Source organism: Talpa europaea (assembly GCF_964194135.1).
Source record: "Talpa europaea genome assembly, contig: HAP1_SCAFFOLD_334, whole genome shotgun sequence".
Taxonomy (NCBI): Eukaryota; Metazoa; Chordata; class Mammalia; order Eulipotyphla; family Talpidae; genus Talpa; species Talpa europaea.
The window spans coordinates 1-24094 of NW_028167803.1; the positions used below are offsets into that span (position 1 = coordinate 1).

At 45.9% G+C, this 24094-nt stretch overlaps 1 protein-coding gene across 1 annotated transcript in view; it reads right to left on the minus strand.

The window, feature by feature from the left end:
- Positions 1-231: 231 nt before the first annotated feature.
- The window catches only part of LOC311188091 (tripartite motif-containing protein 67-like), a gene marked incomplete at both ends in the record, with an annotated part of 29707 nt that continues 5844 nt past the window's right edge, over positions 232-24094 (minus strand). Inside the window, 7 exons of the mRNA XM_084259855.1 lie at positions 232-535; positions 1678-1816; positions 3052-3197; positions 5503-5656; positions 6754-6864; positions 8234-8356; positions 10249-10344. Coding sequence (XP_084115981.1) covers positions 232-535; positions 1678-1816; positions 3052-3197; positions 5503-5656; positions 6754-6864; positions 8234-8356; positions 10249-10344 — 1073 coding nt within the window. The remainder of the gene's footprint in view (positions 536-1677; positions 1817-3051; positions 3198-5502; positions 5657-6753; positions 6865-8233; positions 8357-10248; positions 10345-24094) is intronic.

The following is a 24094-nucleotide window of genomic DNA, read 5'->3' on the forward strand; positions in this document are numbered from 1 at the left end:
TGCTGACGTCACTTTAGTCACTGCTGCGGACTCTCATTAGGGCTATAGGCAAATGGCCATTTCTACCTAGTCAGAGTCCAACTCTGGAAATTGGACACCAAAGTGACTAAAAACATTCCCCACATTCCAGACGCCTGAACTTTGGCGTAGCAGAAGGGATGCTGGGCCCTCAGGACCCTCAGCCCCAAACACCCTATGTCTGAGAAGCTCCAGCGAGGGCTCACCGCGCACCTGTTGGTGTGGGAGTTGCAGTGCATGAACCAGCTGCGGTTGTTGTCCACGTACATGGCCCAGGCCTTGTCATCCTTGCCCAGCATCATGTCCTTGACCACGCTGGCCCTGGCCACTCCGAAGGCAGGGTCTGGGTGGTTGTCATATCGGTCCACGTGCAGCTCCCAGTAGTGCACGCCTTTGGAGAATGCAGCCGTGCCCAGCACCACCCGGTCGTCATAGCTACTGCAGGTGGCTGTCTGGTTGTCATTGGATAGAATGATGTCCCGGTGCCCAGAGTTGGGGTCAAATGTGAACCAGGCCACTGGAAAGGTGGAGGCAAGAGGAGAGGGTCGGAGGACGGATTTAACCTGCCATCTCTAACCTGGACTTAGAGCCACAAACCTACTTGCATCTATCAGCAAGTGGGCACTGACATCAAATATCCTGCCCTGTGTGATTATCATGCAAAAATAAACATGTGCATGCATACTCTCTGCTCTGTGTGCCTCCAAGTTTCCAGTCCCATGGACCCAACTGTGCCAAGGAACACAGACATTCAGACCTCGCAGTCCCAAACCTAGATGCATTTTGTGGAGTTCTGGTTCCTAATATTCTCTGCCCTTCCCTGCTGCATAAGCTGTTGTGAGCTCAACTAAGCAAGTAGCCACGCCCGCCTCGTGAGACACAGAACAAGTGTCGGGGCGTAGCCACAGTCACAAAGTTGTTTCCCTGCTTCCAGTCCATGGTGTAGCGCCCCCTTCTGCTCTCCAAAGCCCTCAGCTTGTGGGAAATGAGGCCCTTACTCTAGAATTACCAACACAACATGCCACACAAGTCTCAGGGCTGGAGGAGCAAAAAGCAAGTGACTGCTTGATGATTTATAAAATGACTCTGAGAGACAGCCTGGGCATGTGACACTTTTCTTAGAGCAACCAAAGGATGTGCAGGGAGAAATGATGACAATGAACACAAGACAGGCCTCATTCTGGAGCCTCTGCAGCTCAGGCTGGGGTGTGCTGGGCTCAGAGGGGCAGAATCCCTTGGGACATGTTCTTTGTATCATCGCTCCCTGCTGAGGACTCCAATAGTCAAAACCCAATGGAATATTGATGTGCTCTTGTGTGAAACCAGAAAAGACCCAGCCAGATATGGAAACCATCAGATCTGACCTCTCGAGTTGGGAATTCCAGGGTCAGGGCCCGCTGCCTGGAGGATTTGAATGTAGGGGCCAGCACATGCCACCCTGGCAGCCATGCAACTCCCTTTCACTGGAACTGTCCTACCCACTTATGGTCCCTCACCCCCAACTATAGCCTCCACTCCCTCATTCCTTCCTCTTTAAGCAGCTGATAGGTTTTTCCTGGTCTATGAGACGAAATTTGGTTTGGGTCTCGAACTCCATTTTTCTCCTTTAGGAACTTATCCCTGGTTTTGTTTCTGTCCCCCGGATGCCCCAGTGCTTACCATCAGAAGTCTGCAGGACGACAGTTTTACTGTAAGGCCCAACGCCAGATGAGTTGAAAGCCTTGACTCTGGCATTGTAGGTGCTGTTGAAATGAAGCCCGTCAATGGTGCACAGGGTCTCCTTCCCCACATACACTTCCTACAAGAGAGGAAGGCTGCTCATTAGGTGCCTATGTTACTTGGAAACTTTCTCTTGCTGTTGGTTCCTGTTAAAACATTCAAAGTATTATCATCCCAATGGAGTTATTGAACAGGGAAAATTTGGGTGAGTGGCAGCAGGAAAACAGATCATGTTCAAGTCAGAAGCAAACCTTGAGAATCTGTGAGGCGTGATGGGTCTTAGGGAGATAGAGGTAGGTGGCAGGTCTGCACCAGCTGGGACACTGCCTGAGAACATCCTATCCCTGGGCCCAGGGCCCCCAGAAGGAAAGGGAGCTGAATTATCTCCTTGACTACTGTAGGGTAAATAGTTTTCAGGCTTTTCTGCCCTCCCACCATTAGGGTTGCCCTGCCTGATGGGGCACCTGCAGTTGTTACATTGTTGTAAGCTGTCTTGTTTACTTCTGTGGGCCATGGGAGGAGTATTTCGGATAGTCACCAAGAGAAGCAGAAGCAGGAGAGGAGGCAGGAGAGAGACAGGAGAGACAAGTGTGTTAAAGAAGGCCAGAGAAGCCCAGAGTGAAGACTTGCAGAGGGCTTGGAGTACTGCTGGTTTCATGGACCCCCAGCACTCCTGCCTGCCATGTACCTGGTTGCTGCTGTACATGTAAAAGCTCAATAAAAGCCTGAGAAACCCACCGAGGGCTCCAGGACTCTCCTTTACCCGGCCTGCTCAGATCATAGATAATCTACACTGTGCCTATCCTGCCCCAACAACTACCATGCAGGGACCCCACCCCCCCAGCCTCTTGCGCACGTCAGCCTGGGAGTCTCAGTTTCAGGGTGGGCTGGGGTGAGGGCAAGCAAGCCAGGGCATGCCAGGTAAAATAATTTGTGAGCCAGGCAAGGCAAGGTGTGACAGAATGTTGAGGGGACAGGGAGCTGCATGAGTGGGGCTATGTGGGCAAATGTTGAAGAACAGAAATGACTGGATTGATGGGATGAACTGGGAATAAGGCTCATGCTTGAGACAGCTTCTCTGAAGCTTGCCTCAGAGCTGGGTCAGTCTTCACAGATATGTCATCCCCAATTTTCTTGGTGGCTCCACCTCTGCCTGCTGAGGCTGTTCAGAACTAGCCCTTGGTAGAGAAGCCCAATCTCCCATGAGAAAAGACCCCCGGGCCTCCGTCCTTGGAATCGATGTCCTCTCTGAGAGGTATCAGTGAAAAGCAACACCTCAGGGGCCTCGTCAGAACCCCCCGAATTGAGCCTTACCCGGAACTGCCCCCCGTCACCATCGTCCAGCTCCAGGATGTAGCCGTCTACAGGGCTGTGGGTGAAGGGCGGCATCCTCCAGGCCAGCGTGACGCTGTTGTTGCGCGTGCAGCACTTCTCCAGCTGCAGCAGCGGGACGGGCGGCACTGTGATGGCAACCGGCTGGTTAATGTGCCATGCTCTGCTCAGGGTGCCAGGATGCCCCCATGCATCCCCTTTCTGTATTCCCAGGACCCCAGGTCACCCGGTGGGGACCCCCAGCTTCTTGCACGCACACCTCAGCCTGTTGTGTCACTTCAAGATGGGCTGGGGTGAGGGCAATTATGGGTGATTGTGCCCTGCTCAACCTAGGGGGGGTGTCCTGGAATCTGGGGGCAAGGGTAGACCCAGTAGTCGCCCCCCATCTCTGAGTCTATAGCCCTGAGGAAGGACTGTCTTCTCCCCGACCTGTCCATTGAGAAGCACTGGTTTGACTCTCAGACCTGTGAGGATTTCCCGAGTACCCCAAAAGCTACATCCATAATCTCCCAGCCTCAGCACAGGCCTACACAAACCTTCTCTCCAGGGCCAGCGTGCAGCTCACACCTGGGAATGGTGGTTGCCTATGCAAGATGCACAACCATATTTAAGTCTTTGGCTAGAAGCATTTTTAAAGCCCAGGGAACCAGATTCGGGAAAGAGAGGTAATTTTAGAGCATTAGACAGTTAATCCATGAAATTAAGGATTTGAATCATAACTGATGTATCATGTTATGATTTGAATCATAACATGTATCATAACTTCTGATGTTTGTTTTTTCCTATTGATGTTTTTATTTCCTAGTGGTGTTCAGTGTCAAAGAGTTTAGAAATACAGTTTATAAGGACGTATTTTAAAGGAAAAATTGGAACACCAGTGTTCAGAGCTACAGATTTCAATTTGGCTCTTAATATTAGGACACCATCTTCTGGGGTCAACCGATGGTTTAGTTGGATGCAATCCTGATGGTTTAGTTGGATGTCTTGGTTACAGACTTGCTCTCAGGACTTGCTGAGAGCTCAGCCTGATTCTCCAAGCCACAGTTTGAGTGTGCAGGAGTTATCTCTTTGCTTCTAGTGATTTCCACTATCCCATCCCATTCAAAGCAGTTCCAACTTCCTTCTGCATTCCCATGTTACAGAGCCACCCCTCCCTCTGCAGCAGCAACCCCACTTGGCCAGGGTCCTCCCACTCCTCAGCACCTGCTTATTTACACCTAAAGCAGGTGGTATTTCCGAATCTCACCCAAGGTGCAAGCTGAGAGGGGAGTGAGCATGGAGATGTGCAAGAGACTTGTTTTTTGAGGGTTTAAAAATGGCCACATATTTCGCAGGTAAGGATCTTCCTGAATTCACAAATTCTGTAGGTGTGGCATTCAGTCCTTTAACACTTCAGTTATAAAAAAAAAGGGGGGGGCCCTTCCTAGTGGTGCAGGGGTTAAAGACAGCTCTATCAAGCTATCGCCAGCCACTGCAGCGTGAGTTCTATCACTGGCCAGGGAGGTGACCCACATGGCGCAGCAGACCTCTCCTGTTTCGCCGGCTGCTCCCCTCAGCAGTGTATTTCAGTGGTTCTGCCTGTTCTGCTCCCCGCTCTGTCTCTGGTGAATCCTCTCACCGCCCCCTGCACCTCTGGTCTAAACCCCTGTTCTTGTATGTATAAATGTATAAAAAAAAAAATCTTAAAAAAAAAAAAAAAAACAACCCAAACAGCTTTATTTCTCCTCTTAAATGGACTCTTGATATCTCTGGAGAGCCAGACTTGGGAACAAGTCTCTGGTTTGGGCCATCATTTGCTTAATTTGTAACCTGGGGCAAGTTATGCAAACTTACACCCACAGCCTGTGTTCCCCACGTCTGTCTGATCACTTATCATTCTCTACCTGATTCTGCTTTTACTTCTGACCTTACTGCTCTTCTTGGGAAACAGAAAATTTATTCCTGTCCCGTGGCCTTTGCACAAGCCTGGAATGTTCTTCCCCTGTATTGCATCTCCCTTCTCTTCACTTCGAAATACTCCCCCTCATATCTATTGCTGTCCCCATCCCCTGCAAAACACCTTCTTCTTAGCACCTGCCACTATCAGACATGCTGTTATAGATTGTCTGTGTATTGTCTATTTTCTTCTCTAGTCCTGTGATGGAGTTTGTAGTCTTGCTCAGGCTGTGTCCTGTGCACCTAAAGTAGTGTCTGGCACATGGCAGACATTCAATAAGGGTCTCTAAATGAACAGATGATCCACCTTTACAAACTCATCCTGGGGTGCTACCTATTCCAGGTCTCACATAGCCAATGGGTGGCTGAGGTGGGACTTGAAACTGGGTCTGTGATTTTGGCTTCCCCCTCCTCCCTGCCTCATGCCACATATCACGAGATTTCCACTGCCCCCTCAGAGTGAAGCACTGAGCTGGGCCAACCGCGGCTCACCCCTACATTTCATCTGAATGAAGTCCAGCTGGTGGATGGCCTGCAGCAGCGGCTCACTGTCCAAGGTCAGGTCAAATTCCGCAGACACTTTTGGCTCCAGGGCGCCTTTGACCCACTGCTCCTGAGACACTTGGACACGCTTGATCAGAGCGTCTGAGATCTTAAAGGGAACAGAGTTCAAGGTTTCCACTTACAAAGGAAAAATTATGTAGCCAGTGGCGAGGAAAGAGAAAAGGTTTCCCATCTCCCCAGGGAATGGACTGTCCTCACCAGTATGACACTGCACAGATAACATGCCTTGTACGGTTTCAATCGTGTTTTAAAAGTATGTACATTTTAACCATAAAGAAGCACTTACTATTTAAAGAAATTAGGTCAAACCCTTTTTTGAAGCAGCTGATACTTTTAAAAATATCAAAAGCATTCTTCTTATGCCTCTTTTGCTAGACCTAGTACTCTGTGAAGGCAAACATGCTAACGGTATATCTCTGGGTCTGAAGAAAATATTTTTTATATCACCAGAATTTTGAAGCTCACTGTGACCCCATTCCTGAGTGTTTTCCTCTGAGTGTTTCTGCTCCAATTTTTCACTGAGTGGCACCTTCAGCTCTCTTCTCCTGTACGCTGCTGGAAAGTCCTCCTCATTCAAACATTTGGACATGTGCCTGTATGTTTCTTGAGCACTAATCAAGAGGATTCATCATTTTCTCCACAGAGGACCGAGCTCCCATCTGAATCATTGCCATATTCCTCAGAGATGCTCATGACCTTGAGCCTGGCTGCTGGAGGGACGCCTTGGCAAAGCTACATGGACCCTGCAGGCAATGGTCATCTGTCCAGGTCTACAGGACTCTGCGTATTGGGCAATGTGTCATTTGGATTCTGCAAACTCACTTCTTCCTGCGTAATCTTTCTAACTTATTTCAGAAAGACTCTCCTTCCCCATTTGTGGGGAAAATATTGCATCAGGGCCGATGGAAGTCCAAGCATAAAAGCCTGGCATTTTGGCCTTTGAGATGATGACATTTGACCTCCTTGTTTAATATGGAACAGAAATGGTCACAGCTAGTGAAAGGCAGAGCCAAGGTGAAAACCTACATCTTTTGGAGTCACTGAGCAAAGGAGAATCTACCCATCTCCAAGTCATTGGGAGGGACCTTTCTAAGACTTCAACTAGTTTTGGCGGGCGGGGGTGGGTAGTGATGGAGTCGGAGGAAGGAAACCAGTCCACCTAGTGTCCTTGGGGAACCAGCTCACCTGCAGAAACCCAGAGGGGTCATTCTCCTTGATCACCTCCAGGCAGTACTCCATCAGTCCTGTTGACTGGCGCAGCTTCAATGTGCAGTGATTGATCTGGTCCCAGACCATCTGTGATAAATGAATCCCTGGTAACTGCCTCATCAGAGAAGAGCAGTCTGGTTGCAGTGAGTCAGAGAAATGGCATAGAGAAAGCCCTGGAAGAGGCAGCTCTGGTCCAGATCTTGCACCCTCTCCTCTCACAGCTCTGCTCCCCCGCCCACAGCACAACATCCAACAGAGCAAAATTCCTGAACTCTGGACAGTAAAGCAGAACAGGGGTATCACCTGAAACTCTCCATGTGGACTGACCAATGATAACTTCTTACTATTGACAGTTGGGAGGCCAGGGGTAACTTGATGCGCTCACTTGCTTTTCCTGTAAGCCATGGACCATCATAAACACTCAATCCTTTTCTTGAAAGTTTTATATATATATAATATATATATGATTCTATATATATATGATTTTAAGAATTTCATACCTTTTCAGATATTACCACACCATACCCACCACCAAAACACACATAATCCTTCACCGAAAGTATTATTTTCTCATTCAGTTGGGAAATGTCTATAAAATGGATCAAGCCTCCTGGACAATGAAGCAGTCCTTTGTCAATGCAGAGTACTCAGGGGGCACCTGCCTGGACTCAGTAAACCCTCCCTGGCCTGTGGTGGATGTTGGTCATGTTATTATTAGCAGCAATAATACTGAGTGCATGAGCTATCACAGAGAGACTGAAGAAGGGGACAGAGGTAGAGATCTGAGCAGACCATCCCTGTCACTGGTCACTTCTGGTGTGCAAGATGAGAACAAGAGGAGTCCTTTAGGGCCTCCATGGTGGCATACAGGTTAAGTCTCACTGATATCACCACTACAGCCTGAGTTCGATCCCTGGCCAGGGAGCTAAGCCACATATGATGCAACAGACCTCTCCTGTCTCGCCCACTGCTCCCCTCAGCTGTGTATTTCAGTAAATGCACCTGTTCTGCTCCCCACTCTGTCTCTGGTGAGCCCTCTCACCTGCCAAACCTCTGGCCTACACCCCAGTTCTTCTATGCAAAATAAAAAAGAGGAGTCCCTTAGAAAACAAGAACTTAGAGAAGATGGGAGAGGGTAGGCTTCTGACCTGAAAACAGCAGGATTCAGGGTGTCTGACTTCATCTTGGGAGGGAGAGCATAGGTGTTGACTAGCTTCAGGGAATGTCACATGAGTGTAAGTAGGTCAGGGGAAACATGCTCATTTCTTTCTTGTGTCCTTTATTCATCCATCCACCCTTCATCATCCATCCACCCTTCATCATCCATCCATCCATCCATCCATCCATCCATCCATCCATCCACTCTCTCACTTAAAACTGATCCAGTGCCTCCTGTATCCAGTGCCTCACACTGGGTACAGAAACTGTGGTAGGGACTGAATATGTTGGTTCTTACCTTCAGCTTGTGCTCCCTCTCTTTAGTAACCTTGGTGAGTAGCTTGGCTTTCTGCCTAGTTAAAGCATCGACCAGCGCATCACACTGAGCGACCAGGCAGGCTTCATAGTCCAGGCCATTTTCCTACGGGAAACAGAGCATGAGGGAGAAGACATGCTAGAATATGGCAAATGCTAGAGACAAAGAAATCTGAGAGAAGCTCTCCAAGAGTTAGCAGTAAGGTTATTACATTGGAAACCATGTAAACAGGAGCTAGAGGAGGGATGTCTTGGGATGTCTTGGGATGAGTCTTGGGATGTCTGTGGTGGAATAGTCCATAGTCACTCAGACATTGTTCAGAGAGTCTTTAATGCCATGGAAAATGCCCATAGGTAGGTTGTTTGGAAGGGGGAAAAAGCCGTCTACAAATTATGTACAGCAAAATCCCATATAGGGTTTATATACGTGCATGCATGTATCTAAAGTCATGAAACAAGATATTGAAATGGAGAACTGGACACCTCAGGTTGTGAGATATTGGTGAGCTTTCTCTTGGTTCTATAGATTATTCTCTACTTTCCAAAATTCTGTAACACATATTTTTGCTTTTTATAGTCAGAAAACAATAAAACAAATAAAAAAGATGTGTTCTCTCTGTGGGGTCTATCTTAATTGTAAGAAAAAATTCTAGATCTCTAGATCAGCATGAATTCATTATGTCCCTCCACAAACTCACATGCTGAAGTCCTGACTTCCAGCATCTCAGAATGTGACTGTATTTGGAGACAGGGCCTTTAAAGAGGTAGGTAATCAAGTTTAAAGGAAGTCATTAAGGTGGATTTGACACTGTCTGACACATGTCCTTCTATGAGGAAGAGATCAGAACACAGCATAGACAGGGACAACCGTGTGAGGACGCAGGGAGAAGAAGCTCATCGACAAACCCAGGGAAAAACCTCAGGAGAAAACAACCCTATGGACACCTTTATCTGGGATGTCCAACTTCCAGAACCATAATAAACAAATTTCTGTTGTTTAAGGCACTCAATCTGTGTACTTTGTGGTGGCAGCTCCACCAACTGCCCACATCTCCTGTCTCTCAAACATCAGAAACGTGACTTAAAATGACCTGTAGCTGTATTCTGCTACAAGAATGCTGTGTTGGGCCTCCCTGGTGACACAAGGGGTTAAGACGCAACCTATGAAGCTGTGCATAGCCACTGCGTCATGAGTTCGATCCCCGGCCAGGGAGCAACCCACATGGTGCAGCAGATCTCTCCTGACTCGCCCGCTGCTCCCCTAAGCAGTGTATTTCAGTCAATCTGCCAGTTCTGCTCCTCAATCTGTCTCTGGTGAATCCTTTCACCCCCCCCCACCCCCACGCCTCTGGCCTGTGCCCCAGTTCTTGTATGCATAAATTAATAAATTTAAAAAAAAAATTCTGTGCTAGGAGAGAGGTTTTCACCAATGGATCGAGATCTCAGGGCCCTCAGTGCCTTTTCTCTGACCACACCCTGGCATGCTAAGGCCCGTCACCCATATAAACTGCTCCTTCACACGTGCACATTCATACAGCACCTCTCTTCTATAGACAGAGCTCCTGAGGCCAGAGACTATGTCTTATCGATCTGCATCAGGCTTGGTTCGTGACAAAATCTGGATGCTCAATAAATACATTTCTGTAGTAACTGATACCCCATTTGCAAGCATTATTGTTGCATTGATGACATGGGTACAAAAACACTAGTTATAGATGTTACATAGGACTGACATGGCCATGCAGAGTGCTGTTACAGCTGCCCTGCTTTCTTCCTACAAATCTCTGAGTTCATGAGATAGCCCTTTTCTGTATCAGGTATGACTATGATGTCCATGGTATCAGGTGTCACTCACTGGGGTGACAATGGATTGAATATGTAACATCCAAGGCTGTTAGAACAATTAATAATGCCCATCACTAGTCAAATGCTTTCCTTCTTGACATTTCTTGGACTCCTCCTACACCGACTGCCTCCTAATGCTGGAGCCACACTCACCTGGATCTGTTGCAGAATGTTTTTCAGCTGAACAAGAAACTCCTTGGCTTCTTTTGCCTTATCGGAAACTCCATTTAAAGCCTGAGACAGTTGGGCCTAAAAAAGATATCACAGGTTGAAAAGAAAAATTAGGTGTTAAAGCCACACAGTTGGCACTTCATCTTAAAGGCTTGTGTTTATAAGAGGGGAGAGGACTGATCTCCCTGGTAAGCTATTGGCTTGTGGTTGTTACAGCATGGGATTATTTTTCCAACAATGGTGGACAAGTGTTGATTGCCTGTACTCTTCTGTCTGGAGTCTGGAGCTGGATAGAATAAGAAGTACTCAGCCATTTGTTCAGACTGATAGATCACCCCTGATATTTGCAGAATCCGGGACAAGAAGATAATCAGGGCCCTTGGCTGCCTCTGTCTGGCCCCCCTCCTCCTATGGCAGTTCTATCCCTCTTTAGTGAGGCCCTCAGAAGCTTATACCTTAGGAACTCCTAGGTCCTAGGCCAAGCTCTGCCCACCCCAGCCCTATGTAGTTACCTTTGGCCAAGGGACTAAGGGGGCTGAAGAAGAGGCCTGTGAAACTGGCTGGAGCCATAGAAATCAGAATCTTAAGGCATCATCGAGAAAGGGGATACAGTCTCCTGGTGGGAGTGCCCTTAGTCCTACGGACCCTCACACCACTGAGAAGGGTGTGGACCCCTCATTTTCTGGGACCCAAAGGTGGAACAACAAGCTGGGATCAAATCTATGATCTTTAGGATCAAATTCTGTTTAACAAAATGCATATACACATAATCAAATTTGTTTTCAAAAGTGATGAGCCTGAGGAGGCTGAAGACATTGATTTTCAACATTTTTCTAATTAAAAAGCTGAGGGCAAAACCTGAAAGGCCAGGGTCGTATACTTCCTCTCTCCTCTTCCCCGCTACTCTCTTTAGGTCTTGCTCAAATGTCATCTTGTCAGTGTGGCTTTTCCTGATGTCTCTATGATATAAACTTCTCCCTTTGCCCTGCTTTATTCTTTTTGTAACATTCATCACCCGATGCAGGTTTGTTTACTACCTTTCTCTGCTCCCTAGAATACAAGTTCCCTAGAGCAGGAAATTTGCCTAGTTTGTTTATACCAAGGAGGCGCTCCTGGCACACAGTAGCATTCAACAAGTCTTTGTTGAATGAATGAATCAGCATTTTGTTTTGTTTTTGAAGATTTATTTATTTATGCCTACAAGAACTGGGATGTAGGCCAGAGGTGTGGGGGAGAGGGGTGAGGGCGGGGCGGGGGCAGTGAGAGGATTCACCAGAGACAGAATGGGGAGCAGAACAAGCAGTTTGACTGAAGTACACTGCTGAGGGGAGCAGCAGTGAAGACAGGAGAGATCTATTGTGCCATGTGGGTAGCTTCCTGGCTGGGGTGGAACTTCATGCTTCAGTGGCTGGTGATAGCTTGATAGAACTGTGTTTTTAACCTCTGCACCACCAGGGAGGCCCTGAATCAGTGTTTCTAAAAGTATTTCCCTGGACCAGTAACATCAGTATCAGCTGGGAGTTTGTTAGAAGTGCACATTCTGTAGCTCCACTCCAGGCTTACTGGTCAAACTGGGGGTGAGGCCCAGGAATCTGTCTTTTAAAAACCCTCCTGGGTGTTCTGATATAGTTTGAGATCCACTAGGCTGTATAGACAAGGCCATAAGACTGAAAACAATCTCTGAAGAAGATGGCAAGTGAAGCCACAGAGTGGATGAGAGGACACAGGGGGCAATATGGAAAGAAGAGGAAGGGGCCTCAGAGCTGCGGAGCTCCAACATTCAAGGTGAGGCCAAGGTAAGTTTTGAGGAGCCTCAGGAGCCTCAGACTGGCTCTGCTAGGATGCAGCTTTTGGGGGAAGCTTTTCCATTCACCAGGGACTTCATCATCATTACCCCACCTCAGCTGATTTAGGCCCCTCTCCTTCATAGCTTACTCATGTGTACCACTCTCCATTGCAATGATCTATGCAGGAAGAATATCCAGTGGAACTTTCTGGAATGACAGAAACATTCTGTCTGTGCTGTCTAATATCACAGTTACCACCCCTGTGTGGTTACTGAGCCCTTGAAAGAGGCTGATGTAATTTAGGGGCTGAGTTAAATTTGATATTGTTTAAGGGTCCTCCCTGGAGGTGCAAGGGGTTAAGATGCAACCTATGAAGCTATCCACACCTCTGTGGCATGAGTTCGATCCCCCGGCTGGCCAGGGAGCAACCCACATCTCGCAGCAGACCTCTACTGTCTTGCCCGCTGCTCCCCTCAGAAGTGTACTTCGGTCAATCTGCCTGTTCTGTTCCCCACTCTGACTCTGGTGAATCCTCTCACCCCCCACATCTCTGGCCTGTACCCCAGCTCTTGTATGCATAAATAAATAAATCTTTAAAAAATTATATTCTTTAACTTTCAACCACCACTGGGCACCAGCGGTTATTGTTCTAGACAGCAGAGATAGTTATACCCATTCATGGAATGGTACAAGTCTTAGAACAACTCAGGCCTTTCCCAGAGAACTGGCCTTGGAAGGTTGCGATCTTAGCGTGATTCATGGTCCCTGTGAGTTATCTTTAACAAAAGGGATTTTCAAATTGAAGTTTGAGTGTCCAGAAAAGAATAGCAAATCCCTCCTTGCCACATTCACCCAAAGGATGGGACCTACGGAGGCAGCACTAGTTCACCCACAAGGAGAGGCTGCTTCCCTCTATCCTGTACTGTCCTGATGGCAGAGGACTTTGCCTTTTGTCTTTTCACTTCTATTTTTATTTTATTTTATTTTTTAAAGCTTTTTTATTTTATGCATACAAGAACTGGGGGACAGGCCAGAGTTGTGAGGAGTGAGAGGATTCACCAGAGATGCAAAGGGTTAAGCACAGCACTATGAAATTATCTGAAGCCTCTGCAGCACGAGTATGATCCCCAGCCAGCCAGGGAGCTACCCACATGGCGCAGCGGACCTCTCCTGTCTCGCCTACTGTTTCCCCTCAGCAGTGTATTTCAGTCAGTCTGCCTGTTCTGTTCCCCGCTCTGTCTTTTCATTTCTAGCCAGCATTGCAGGCACAAAGTAGGGGCTCAAAAAAAATGTTTGATGGCTGAACAAAAAGCAGAATAATTGCTCGACTAGACATGCCTGATATGATAGAACAGATCCCAGTAGATCCCTCGTGCTGCTAATGCCCTTTGCCAGTGAGAAGCCCTTAGAGGCCGTGTGAGTGAGGGTCCTGCACCCTCAGTCTCTCCCAGCGCCAGCCTCCCAGCAGCCCAATCTGTCCCAGGGCCAGTTTATCTGCTCCCTGCTTGGCAAGTAGACCTAAGACCTTGGCGACGAGCCCAAGAACAGATTTTGAGGACACCAGTGACCTTAGGCAAATACCCAGCTGAACGGGAAATAATCTCACAGCTCAGTGGGCACTGGCTCCAAGCCCTCCACTCTTGCTGCCAGATCTTGCCTTCTGTTTCTTCTCAGTACATCTGGAGAGGTCAAGCGAGGACCCGCTCTCCCAGGACCCACCAGTGGGCTCATCTGGATCAGGGCTGGACCATGTGGGGACTGGATATTCCCACAGCACACACTTGGATTTTTCCCTACCCCAGTTACTTCATGTGTGAAATGGCCACAGGTCAGCTCTCCTTGCCCAAGGGATAGCATTGGGGAAAATGGACTTGGTTATTCTAGTGGAAAGGTGCAAAGGTTTTTTTAGGGGAAGGTGGAAATCATTTCTCCAGAGATAGTGACTTATTTATTTATTTTAAATTTTTTTTAAGATTTATTTTATTTGAGCATCAAGAACTGCGCTACAGGCCAGAGGGGTATGTGTGTGTGGGGGTGGTGGTGGTGGTGGTGGTGGTGGTGGTGGTGGTGGTGGTAGTGGTGAGAGGATTCACCAGAGACAGAGTGGGGAACAGAACAGGCAGATTGACCGGAGTACACTGCTGAAGGAGCAGTGTGCGAGACAGGAGAGGTCTGCTGCGCCATGTGGGTAGCTCCCTGGCCGGCTGGGGATTGAATTCATACTGCAGAGGCTGCAGATAGCTTCACAGTGCTGTGCTTCATTCCTTGCACCACCAGGGAGTCCCAGCTTATTTTTTGGCAATGTATTAGGGGTTTATAGCATATTGTATTTTGTTTCAAGTTTGTTTAGACATGAGCGTCTTATTTCCACAGAGACGATTTGGTGGGCCAGCAGAGGACCCTGAAAATTGTCCCTTTCCGGTCTGAGAGAGGAGCCTGCAGTGTGAGAAATGAGAAATGGATTGTTTTGTTTCTACAATGTCGGTTAGATCAGACTCCTGGAAAGAAAGGAAATATCCAGGCAGAAGATGAATTTTTTTCTTATGGTTGAATGGATCTTAACCTGAACCTAAAGTTGCATTTTACATCTTCCTATTTCATTAATGTTAGAATTATATTCCCGTAGAGTCTCTACGTTAGAAGAACAGTTTAAAATATAAATATTTTTATGCTGGGTCAAACTATCTGTCTGCCTGACCTTGTGCTCCATAAATATCTGTGTCAGTGAATTGATTTTGCTCTAGATGTTATCTTACCTCCCCTGAGCTATTCAAATCACAACCTCTCACATGTTGGATTTAATTAGAATAGCCGCTCTGAACCTCGTTTCCAGGGCACAGAGCCCCATGTGGTGCTGGGCACTGGCAGTCTGACCCAAGCCTGCAGATCATGACAGTAACCACTACTTCTCAGTAACTGCCACCCCAGGCTGATCTGGCCCAAATTTAGTCACATCAGACAGAACTTCAGATATTGTCCCATGCCCTGCCTCTGCTTGACTGGAGAGTTCCCTACTTGAGGAGTGGAGAGTTCCTCCACCCCATGCTGCTTTCTCTTTCCTGAGCTACCTGCCAATAGTGGGAAGAGTCCCAGAGCAACCCCCTTTGGGCAGAAAGTGGCTTTGTGTTGTATTATAGTTCTCTCTGAACTGTCAGCCACAGGCTTCAAAAGCCAGGTGACCAAATTAAAAAAATTCATCAGCCTAGTGGTCAGTCTAAATTGAGGTTCAGAAATGCAGCTGTGGGACTTTATGAGTTTGTGGGTCTCTTTCTCCTCTGTACCCCCTTTATCCCCTGCCTCTCATTTTATTCCTAATTATTGCCCTGTCATGAGCCAAGTATACATCTACTTGCCTGTGTCCCTCACTGGACCCAGACTTCAGAGTGAGAAATTAATTCACCCTCTTAGATGATGGCAGTAGATACCGTATAGTGTAATTGTGGGATTGAGTTCATACATGTAAACGCGAATGGAACCTGGCACACAAGCAGGACTGTATGTGGATCTGCCCCTTGTTTTCACTGCAAACCTGGTTTCAAAGCTCCCACTGATTCTGTGAGTGCTCAGAAAATAGTACTATTGTCCCAGTAAATTCTCTCCAATTCCAGTCAACCAGAGTACTTTTGCTTATAAAAAGAACTCTGACTTTGTGGTCAGGAGGCTAAAAAACGCAAAGCCAGCCGTGCTATAATTAGTGATTCATGCTGAACCTTGATAAATACAAACCCCATGGAGGCGGTGATGGCAGGAGGCCACTCTCACCACCCACAACTCAGCTTCAGTCTCCAACTCCCAAAATGCTGACAGCTGAGGAGTTCTCAGGGAGTTCCTGCCCAGAGGCATACTGGGGGAGCACCTCGCTTGACAACAGGCATCTTCAGGCTGCCAATATTGATATGTCAGCGCCACCAACTGAAATTGCCTGGCTAGACTTAATGCACAGGTCAAAAATAAAAGAGGCAGAACTGATGTGTGCAATGCTGTTGGGAACTGACTTCTGATCATTAAAAATAAATGATTACTTCTCATTCTGGCACAAGGGTCAAATGGCCCTCAAGAGCAAACATATGCAGGAAGCAGACCCAGAATAATTGGAAATATTTATGGTTCCCTGGGGCCTGGGCTTGCTAGTTCCTGTTGAAGTTAACAGGCAAGGGCAGCAGCTGGTACCACCTTCAAGACAAAAGCCTTAGCATGACCCATCAGGCTATGTCATAACTCTGTGCCTTTGCACATGCTGTTCCCCTGCTTGATAGGCCCTTTCCTTTGCTTTCCAGCTCCCAAAGTCATCCAAAATTCAACTCAAGTGTCCCTCCCTCATCCTGCCTCATGCTTACCTCCCTCTCCCTCCTGAACTGGGGAGATGCTCCTTTCTGGACCCTGTACCACCCCATACCTCATTATATTGTAATGTTATATGATATTTTCTTTTGCTTCCGCTAAATTGTGAGGACTTAGAAGATGGAAACCTTGTGTGCTACATCTTTGTATGAAGTACAAAGAGGTATAGTCCACAGTATTTGTTGAATAAATGAATTAGGCTTTTTTTTTTCAGTTGGACAACATGACAGGGAAATTTATAAAATGAATCAAGTCTCAGAAGCAAGGACAAGAGCTCTGTTTCAGCTCTGTATTTGACATATAATATAATGTTAGAATGGTCATGCGATTTTACTTCTTATATTTTGGGATAACTTACCATAAAAAGTGGATTTCATGGCCTTCAATTGTGTGGCAATATTAGGAGAAAACATACCTGTGAGGTATGCTAAATAGATACCACTTTAACACTTGCTCAGGAAATGCTAGATTTATGTTTCTATCATAACAGAATAAATGGATTTTAATTAAAATGAAAGTATCCAGAAAAAGTTTCAGGAGAGAGGAAAAAAATTCCCCCAAACCCAAATAATTAAGATGAAGTCTTTTGTCACCTCTGGTCAACACTCTCTATTCCAGAAAGTGTAGGAGTGACAGGGAAAATAATCTATGGGATTATGGGGAAAGAAAACAAATACATAAAAAAAGAATTAAGTCTAGGGCCTCCCTGGTGGCACAGGCGGTTGAGTGCAGCGCTGTGAAGCTCTCCACAGTGTCTGCACTGCGGGTTCCATTCCCGCCAGCTGTGGAGATACCCACATGGTGCAGCAGACCTCTCCTGTCTCCCTGGCTGCTCCCCTCAGCAGTGTATTTCAGTCAGTCTGCCTGTTCTGTTCCCCACTCTGTCTCTGGTGAATCCTCTCAACCCCCACACCTCTGGCCTGTACCCCAGTTCTTGTATGCATAAATAAATCTTTTTTAAAAAAAAAAGAGTGCTGATATTAGACAGCTTCAACAAGTTCTGCCACAGTAACACACACTCCATCCTCTCCCCACGGAATGACCTTGCATTAGATGAGATTATGCACTTTAAGAACTCAAGACAGTTCACATCATAAGAACTTAATAAAGGAAAGTCTCTCTGACCAACATCACCATGATTATTACTGAGCATCAATTTGAAAGAAGAGGGATCTATTTCAGAGGCGGGAGTTATGCGGAGGAGCCCTCTAGAGGTAGGGCTGAGAAGTAGCATTTGCTCTGCTTCTCATTCCATCATCACCATCTTCATCCCACAGATTCCAAAGGAGCAAAAAAAACCTGACTGATGACAGCACAGATCTTGCATGTTTTACCCAGGTGTTCCTGAGGCATGTATACCCCAACTGAAATCAGAAGTTTAGAGGAAAAGGAGATCCTGGCAGTAATCACTCGTGGGGACATTTGGATCTTGATTTAACCCTCCTGTTGGAAGATATTCCTTCATAGGTCTCTTGCGTTTATGCAGGTTTTGCCAGTGGGGCCTTGATGGCTCTTTTGACTGACTATCCGAGGTTGATCGTATAGATAACAACCTTAAGAAGTCGAAATGCTGCTGCCACTGGAGCAAAGAACCTCATATTTGTGTCCTACATAAAAGATTTGGGCCCCTAAATTCAGGATTCCTCCCCTTAACGTGTGTACAGGTGTCGTTTGACCTTCACACTGCCTTGTGCAATGCGGCTCAGGTTGCTGGCACAAACAGGCTGGTACCCTGCCTACTGCTATTGCTCTTAGTTAAACTGCTCTTTTTCTCTGGCCCAGGAGCTTCAGGTCTTCGTTCTGCACTGACAAAACTATGGCAGGTTAACTTTCTTTTTCTTTTCTTTTTTTTTTTTTAGCAACTTTTTTGTTTGTTTTGCCTAAATGGTTGGATTGCTTTTTTTTTAAAAAAAGATTTATTTATTTATATAAGAATTGGGGTACAGGCAAGAGATGCGGGGGGTAAGAGGATTCACCAGAGACAGAGTGGGGAACAGAACAGGCAGACTGACAAAATACACTGCTGAGGGGAGCAGCGGGCGAGACAGGAGAGGTCTGCCACGCCATGTGGGTTTCTCCCTGGCCAGCCATGATCAAACCCACTTTACATAGGCTGCAGACAGCTTCACAGAGCTGCGCTCAACCATCTGCACCACCAGGGAGGCCCTGGCAGGTGAATTTTCTAATCTGTGCATAGGCTAAAACCTTAAACATCTTGTGGTTCCTGACACCCTCCAGAGCGGATTTCTTGCCTTTAGTGTGTCTTGACTCTCGTCTATGTATCTTTGCATTCTCGGTAAGCTACAGGCATGGAACCCTGCTGGACAGTCAGTCTGTGTGGAGAACAAACATCAGTGACAAGATGCAAATACTTGTAAAGGAAACGGATGTGAGAGGTTATTATAATCACAGCCTTCAAAAAAGAGCTGGTGGTATGTCATGATATTCACAAGAAAGATGTGAAATAAGATGAATCATCCTGCTGGGCAGGTGAGGCACTGTCATTTTGGAGACTCTTTATTGTATGAGACTGAAAGAGAGTTGTCAGATGCCCCAATGACCTGGGGAGGTCCCCTTTCTTCAATATGAACATGCAACATTCAGATTCTTAAAAAAACAAAACAAACAAACAAACAAACAAACAAACAAAAACCCAAAACCAAAAAATTCATTGACTGGGTACTGCCCAAAAGTAGGGGACTGTCATAATGAAATTCTCTAAAAGCTTTCTTGTTTTCTTTAAGCAGGTTTCTTGTTTGCTTATTTATTAATCTAGTTATTTCAAAAGAAATTTAAGGAATGGTTTGTAGAATTCTAAAGAATATAACTTAAAAGAATGAAAAATTATGTGGAGGAGAGCATAAAATATAGCCAGAAATAAAGGTCAAAATACTTAGAACATGGGCCTTCCTGGTGGCGCAGCGGTTGAGCGCTGGGTTGCGAAGCTGCCCGTTGCATCTGCGGTGCCGGTTCGATCCCCGGCTGCTCCCCGGCCACCGGAGGAGGGTCCCACATGGCGCGCAGACCCCTCCTGCCGCCCGCTGCTCCCCTCAGCGGTGTACTTCGGTCCTTCTGCCTGCTCTGCTCCCCTCTCTGGCTCTGGTGAATTCTCTCACCCTCCCGCGCTTCTGACTGTACCCAGTGCTTGTATAAATAAATAAATAAAATAATAAATAAATGAATAAATCTTAAAAAAAAATACTTAGAACATTATTACATCTATTATATATACACCTAATATTCAACTCCAAGCATTTTAGCAACCAAAAAGTAAATCCTCATGAGTTACACAATCTACTAAATGCCTATTTGATTAAAAAAGGGAAACCCCAGAAGATGTTTTGACAGGGGCTCTGACAAGCACAGCAGGCAAGCATGAAACCCTGCCAGAACCCTTATTTCCTCTAGAACAAAAACTTTAAGTTACTGGGCACAAGTAGCAAATCCTGTCCCTCTCTCCCACACTATGAGCAAAATGCGGCTGGAGGAAGGGAGGAGAAAAGAACCCTATCATCCTGGGGGAGATGCAGGTAACAGTCATGGACCCACACCATTAGATGTTTCCTATTTCTGGGAAAAAGGAAGGACAGCTGAGACAATTCAGAGGAAATATGGAAAGGGGCTAATGAGTTGGGAAACAGCCTGGGAAAGTATCAGTGACCTTGAAAGATAAGTCAGCAGAAATTATTGAAACTGTAACTGAGATGAAATAGAATTATTAAAGAGAAAAAAATAGAGCACCCCAAAACTGTGAGACATCAAACAGTCTAACAGCTCTGTAAGTGGAATCCTAGAAGGATGAGAGAGAGAGAGAGAGAGAGAGAGAGAGAGAGAGAGAGAGAGCACAGCAAAAGAATTACCTGAAGATATAACAGACAGGAATTTTCCAAAAATAATAGAAGACACCAAACCACAAGTCCAAGAAGCTCAGGGAACCCCAAGCAGGATTTGAATGTGTTAACTTCTCCTAATTTCTGCTGCTTTTAGCTTAATTGTGGTCCTCATATTTATAGCCCAAATGATTCCCAAGTCCTCTAAGTGGCCTTTCTGCATCCACTTTTTTTTGCATGCATTTCCCCCAAAAAACTGTAAAAATGATCTTTTAAAAAACAAACATCACTTCTTAGCTTAGAGCCCTCTAACAGTCTCCCAGTGCATTTCCCATAAAGTCAAACCTGCTCCCTGTGCCTGCCAGGACCTGTGTCCTCTTGACCCTGCCTGTCTCTCTGTTCTTGCCACTTACTCATATTTTTCATTGCACTCCAAACGCACTGCCTATTTCTGTCTTTTAAATTCGTGAGGCATCTTCCACTGTGGGGCTTTGGTCTTACTTTCCCTGGGAAACCAGCTGCCTTCAGAACTGTGCAGGGCTGGTTCTTCCCTGAACTTGAACACAGCCCCTTCAGAGATCCTTTTTCAACCTGCCCATGTATTTTATATCACATTATCTTACTTCCATCCTAGTACTTAGCATTACCAGAAATTATCCAATTGATTTATCTGTGTATTTGTTGATTTTCTTTCTATTGTACTAGATTTACACTCTTTGAAAGAAGAGAGCATATTCAAGTGTGACCTCAGTCCTTGGAATGCCTGGTATGACACAAGCATTCACGATTTACTTGTTGGTTGAATATTAGGTGAATTGAAGAATATGTACTCATTAAAGGCACAAGCTCAGAAAAAGGATCTGGTGGTCAAGTGGCATCATTCACTTTTAAACTGTTGTAGTAAGTGCTAGAAATGGCCTTTTGTTAGAAGACATAGCTTACCAGATAAGGCAGATACCTGCCTGCTGTGAGGTAACATGAAATTTACTGAGTGACTTTGATTTATTATAACTTATTGGGCCACAGTTCTCCATTTTAAGAGGGCTTTCATTTCTGATTCTTCATATTTTATTGATTTCCTGGCTTTAAAGATATTGTCCATAATCAAACTATAAGCCAGAGTCAGGAGATATAATAAGTACAAAAATTTGCCTACATTACCTAATACAAACTTTATATATGCACTGCCTGGACATGTACTGTAGATGCCATATGACCAAGGCCCAACCCCTCCTTCTGGAGTGAGAGCTGGCAGGTGCCACTTCCTGTCTGTTGTATCTGTTGTTGAGACCCCTGCCACACTCCTCAGCGCATCAGCCCACCTGACCTGTTCTTGTCCTTTGTGGATCCTTTTCTACTCTTCTCCCCAAGCTAACTTTCCCCTCTGTGGCCACCCATTAAACAAAGAGGCAGGGTTATTTAATGTAATAGATTCCCCTTTTACCCCTCAGTATTCCAACTTTTTAAATCAAATTTATTCTAAACAGAATACATTGTTTGCTCCTTAACATTTATCTCCACTTTCATTTGCCCCATTATACTTGAATGAGAGGTTGTGTCCCCCTCTTACTCTGCCCTCCCTCTTTATTTTATTTTTTTTAAGATTTATTTATTTATACAAGAATGGGGGTATAGGCCAGAGGCACGGGAGGGTGAGAGGATTCACCAGAGACAGAGTGGGGAACAGAACAGGCAGACAGACTGATAAAACTGCTGAGGGGAGCAGCGGGTGAGACAGGAGAGGTCTGCCGCACCCTGTGGGTGTCTTCCTGGCCTGCCTAGAATTGAACCCACTCTGCAGAGGCTGCGGACAGCTTCACAGCACTGCGCTCAACCCACTGCCCCACTGGGGAGGCCCTCTGGCCTCCCTCTTTAGAGTAGGTGTCAACCAACCCTAACTTACTTCATTCATAATCACTCCATAGGTGATGCTGTAGGCCTGTTTTTGCTCAGACACAAACATAGCATTCTGCTCCATTTTTTGGTGACTCAAAATGTACAATGAGGACATTAAAAGGATCTTTTTACAGAACCATTTCACAACTTGTTGTACAACTCCAGTTCCTCATCTGCAAAATGAGGAGGCAGGAATTTATGATCTCTGTTAGGAAACAGTCTATCCTAGGAAGTAAAAATAAAAAACCCCCGCACAGTTTTAGCTTTGCAAGAGGAAACTGCAAGCAGGGAGAGGTGAATTCATGAGCTCCCCTCCCAATGTCTGTCTATATCCTCCCTGCTCAGACAGATTTCTCAGTTTTCACCCCTCCCTGGGAAGGTCCTCAAAACTGACTAAAGAGGGGATAAAGCATTCTTTGCTGCTTTGAAGAACAACTTAGACACAAACTAATGGAAATCCAGAGAAATGAACAGTAAACATATTTCTGTTTAATACCAGAAATGCAGCAAAAAAGTTGCCAGAACCCTTTCCAGAACCCCAACAACCTGGCTCAGACACACACAGCTCCACCCCTCAGAGACCTGCCGCTTCTGGTCCAGGTGGCCTGGGAGCACCATATTGTCACCCAGCATCCAGAATTTGCTGAACCTAAAGACCTATCAGGTGTCCATAGTTCAAGCTTCTCAGACCCCCTGAGAATCCAGTTACTGAGAATCAGCTTCAGGCCTGAGGCTCACACTACTCAGCCAACTTGACAGAGTGAAGTCCTCAAGGGACCCTGGAGACCAAAAGCATTCCTATCAGGGTTTCTCAAAACATTTTTTTAAAGATTTATTTATTTATGCATACAAGAGCTGGGGTGTAGGCATCACCAGTAAATTCCTGGCTGCTATGGCTACTGCTGAGCAAACACCTCTGAGTCACAAGGTTCTAGTCTAGAGGTCAGCAGGGAAAAGATATCAAATATCAAATATTTTCAACTTTGCTGGCTACAATTCCCTGTTAAGATCACTCAGTTCTTCCAGAAGCTGTCCCAGGCAATATGTAAGTAATGACCATGACAGTGTTTCAGTAAAGCTTTATTTATAAAAATAGATGATGGGCCACAGTTTGTAAGCCCTTTCCCTAAATCTGTCTCAGAGATTGACACTTTCCTTTCTAGAACACTCCATATGTTGGGCTTGTTGGGACAGATAAGGTCCCCTCACCATGCATGTCTCCCCACATAAAGGACTTCTTCCTGTAGGCTAAAAATATAATAGTACCTTAGCCATAGTGTGAACACCACAGTGGACAATATGGAATTCATTCATCATTAGTGCCAGAAGCGGTGTCCACTCAGTTTTTTAAGGACTTTCTCAATTTTAAAACCCCATATCTCTATAAATAGTCTCCAGAAAGAAGTCTCCACATTTATGGATTCTTACCTTCTTTTCTCAAACCCACTTTTGATTTTTCAGGTGTATAAGGTGATATGGAAAGCATGTCTTTCAAAGATCATAACATGAAGGCACCTTCTAATAGCTGTTCCTGAATTACTGACCTGCTTGAAATTAAATCTAAGCATGAAGCAAGGCTACATCCCAGATGGCTTTAAAGACAGTGGTGATGTTAGCACAGTAGGTGGTGTGAGAAGATGTGGCAGGCTCTAGCTATTGAAGTTGGCTCATGATCCCAGGGATCTGAGCAGATTTGCCATTGGTTCTTAGCCAGTCTGGGGCAGATGGAACTGAAGTCAGCCTACGCACTTCATTTTCCAGAACTTCAAAGTCAGCGAAAGATTCAACTTCTGAAAAATCCAGGCTTTCATTCAAATTGCACATATTTCTATGCCACATGCTCTATATAGCTCAACAGATTTCTGTTCACCAATGCTTGGCATAGAACCAGCAGCTACTATGCAACTATCAGTCTATCTGAGGTATAGACTTCAGACTTCCCAGAAGATTTTTGGCAAGTACTTTATCTCTCCC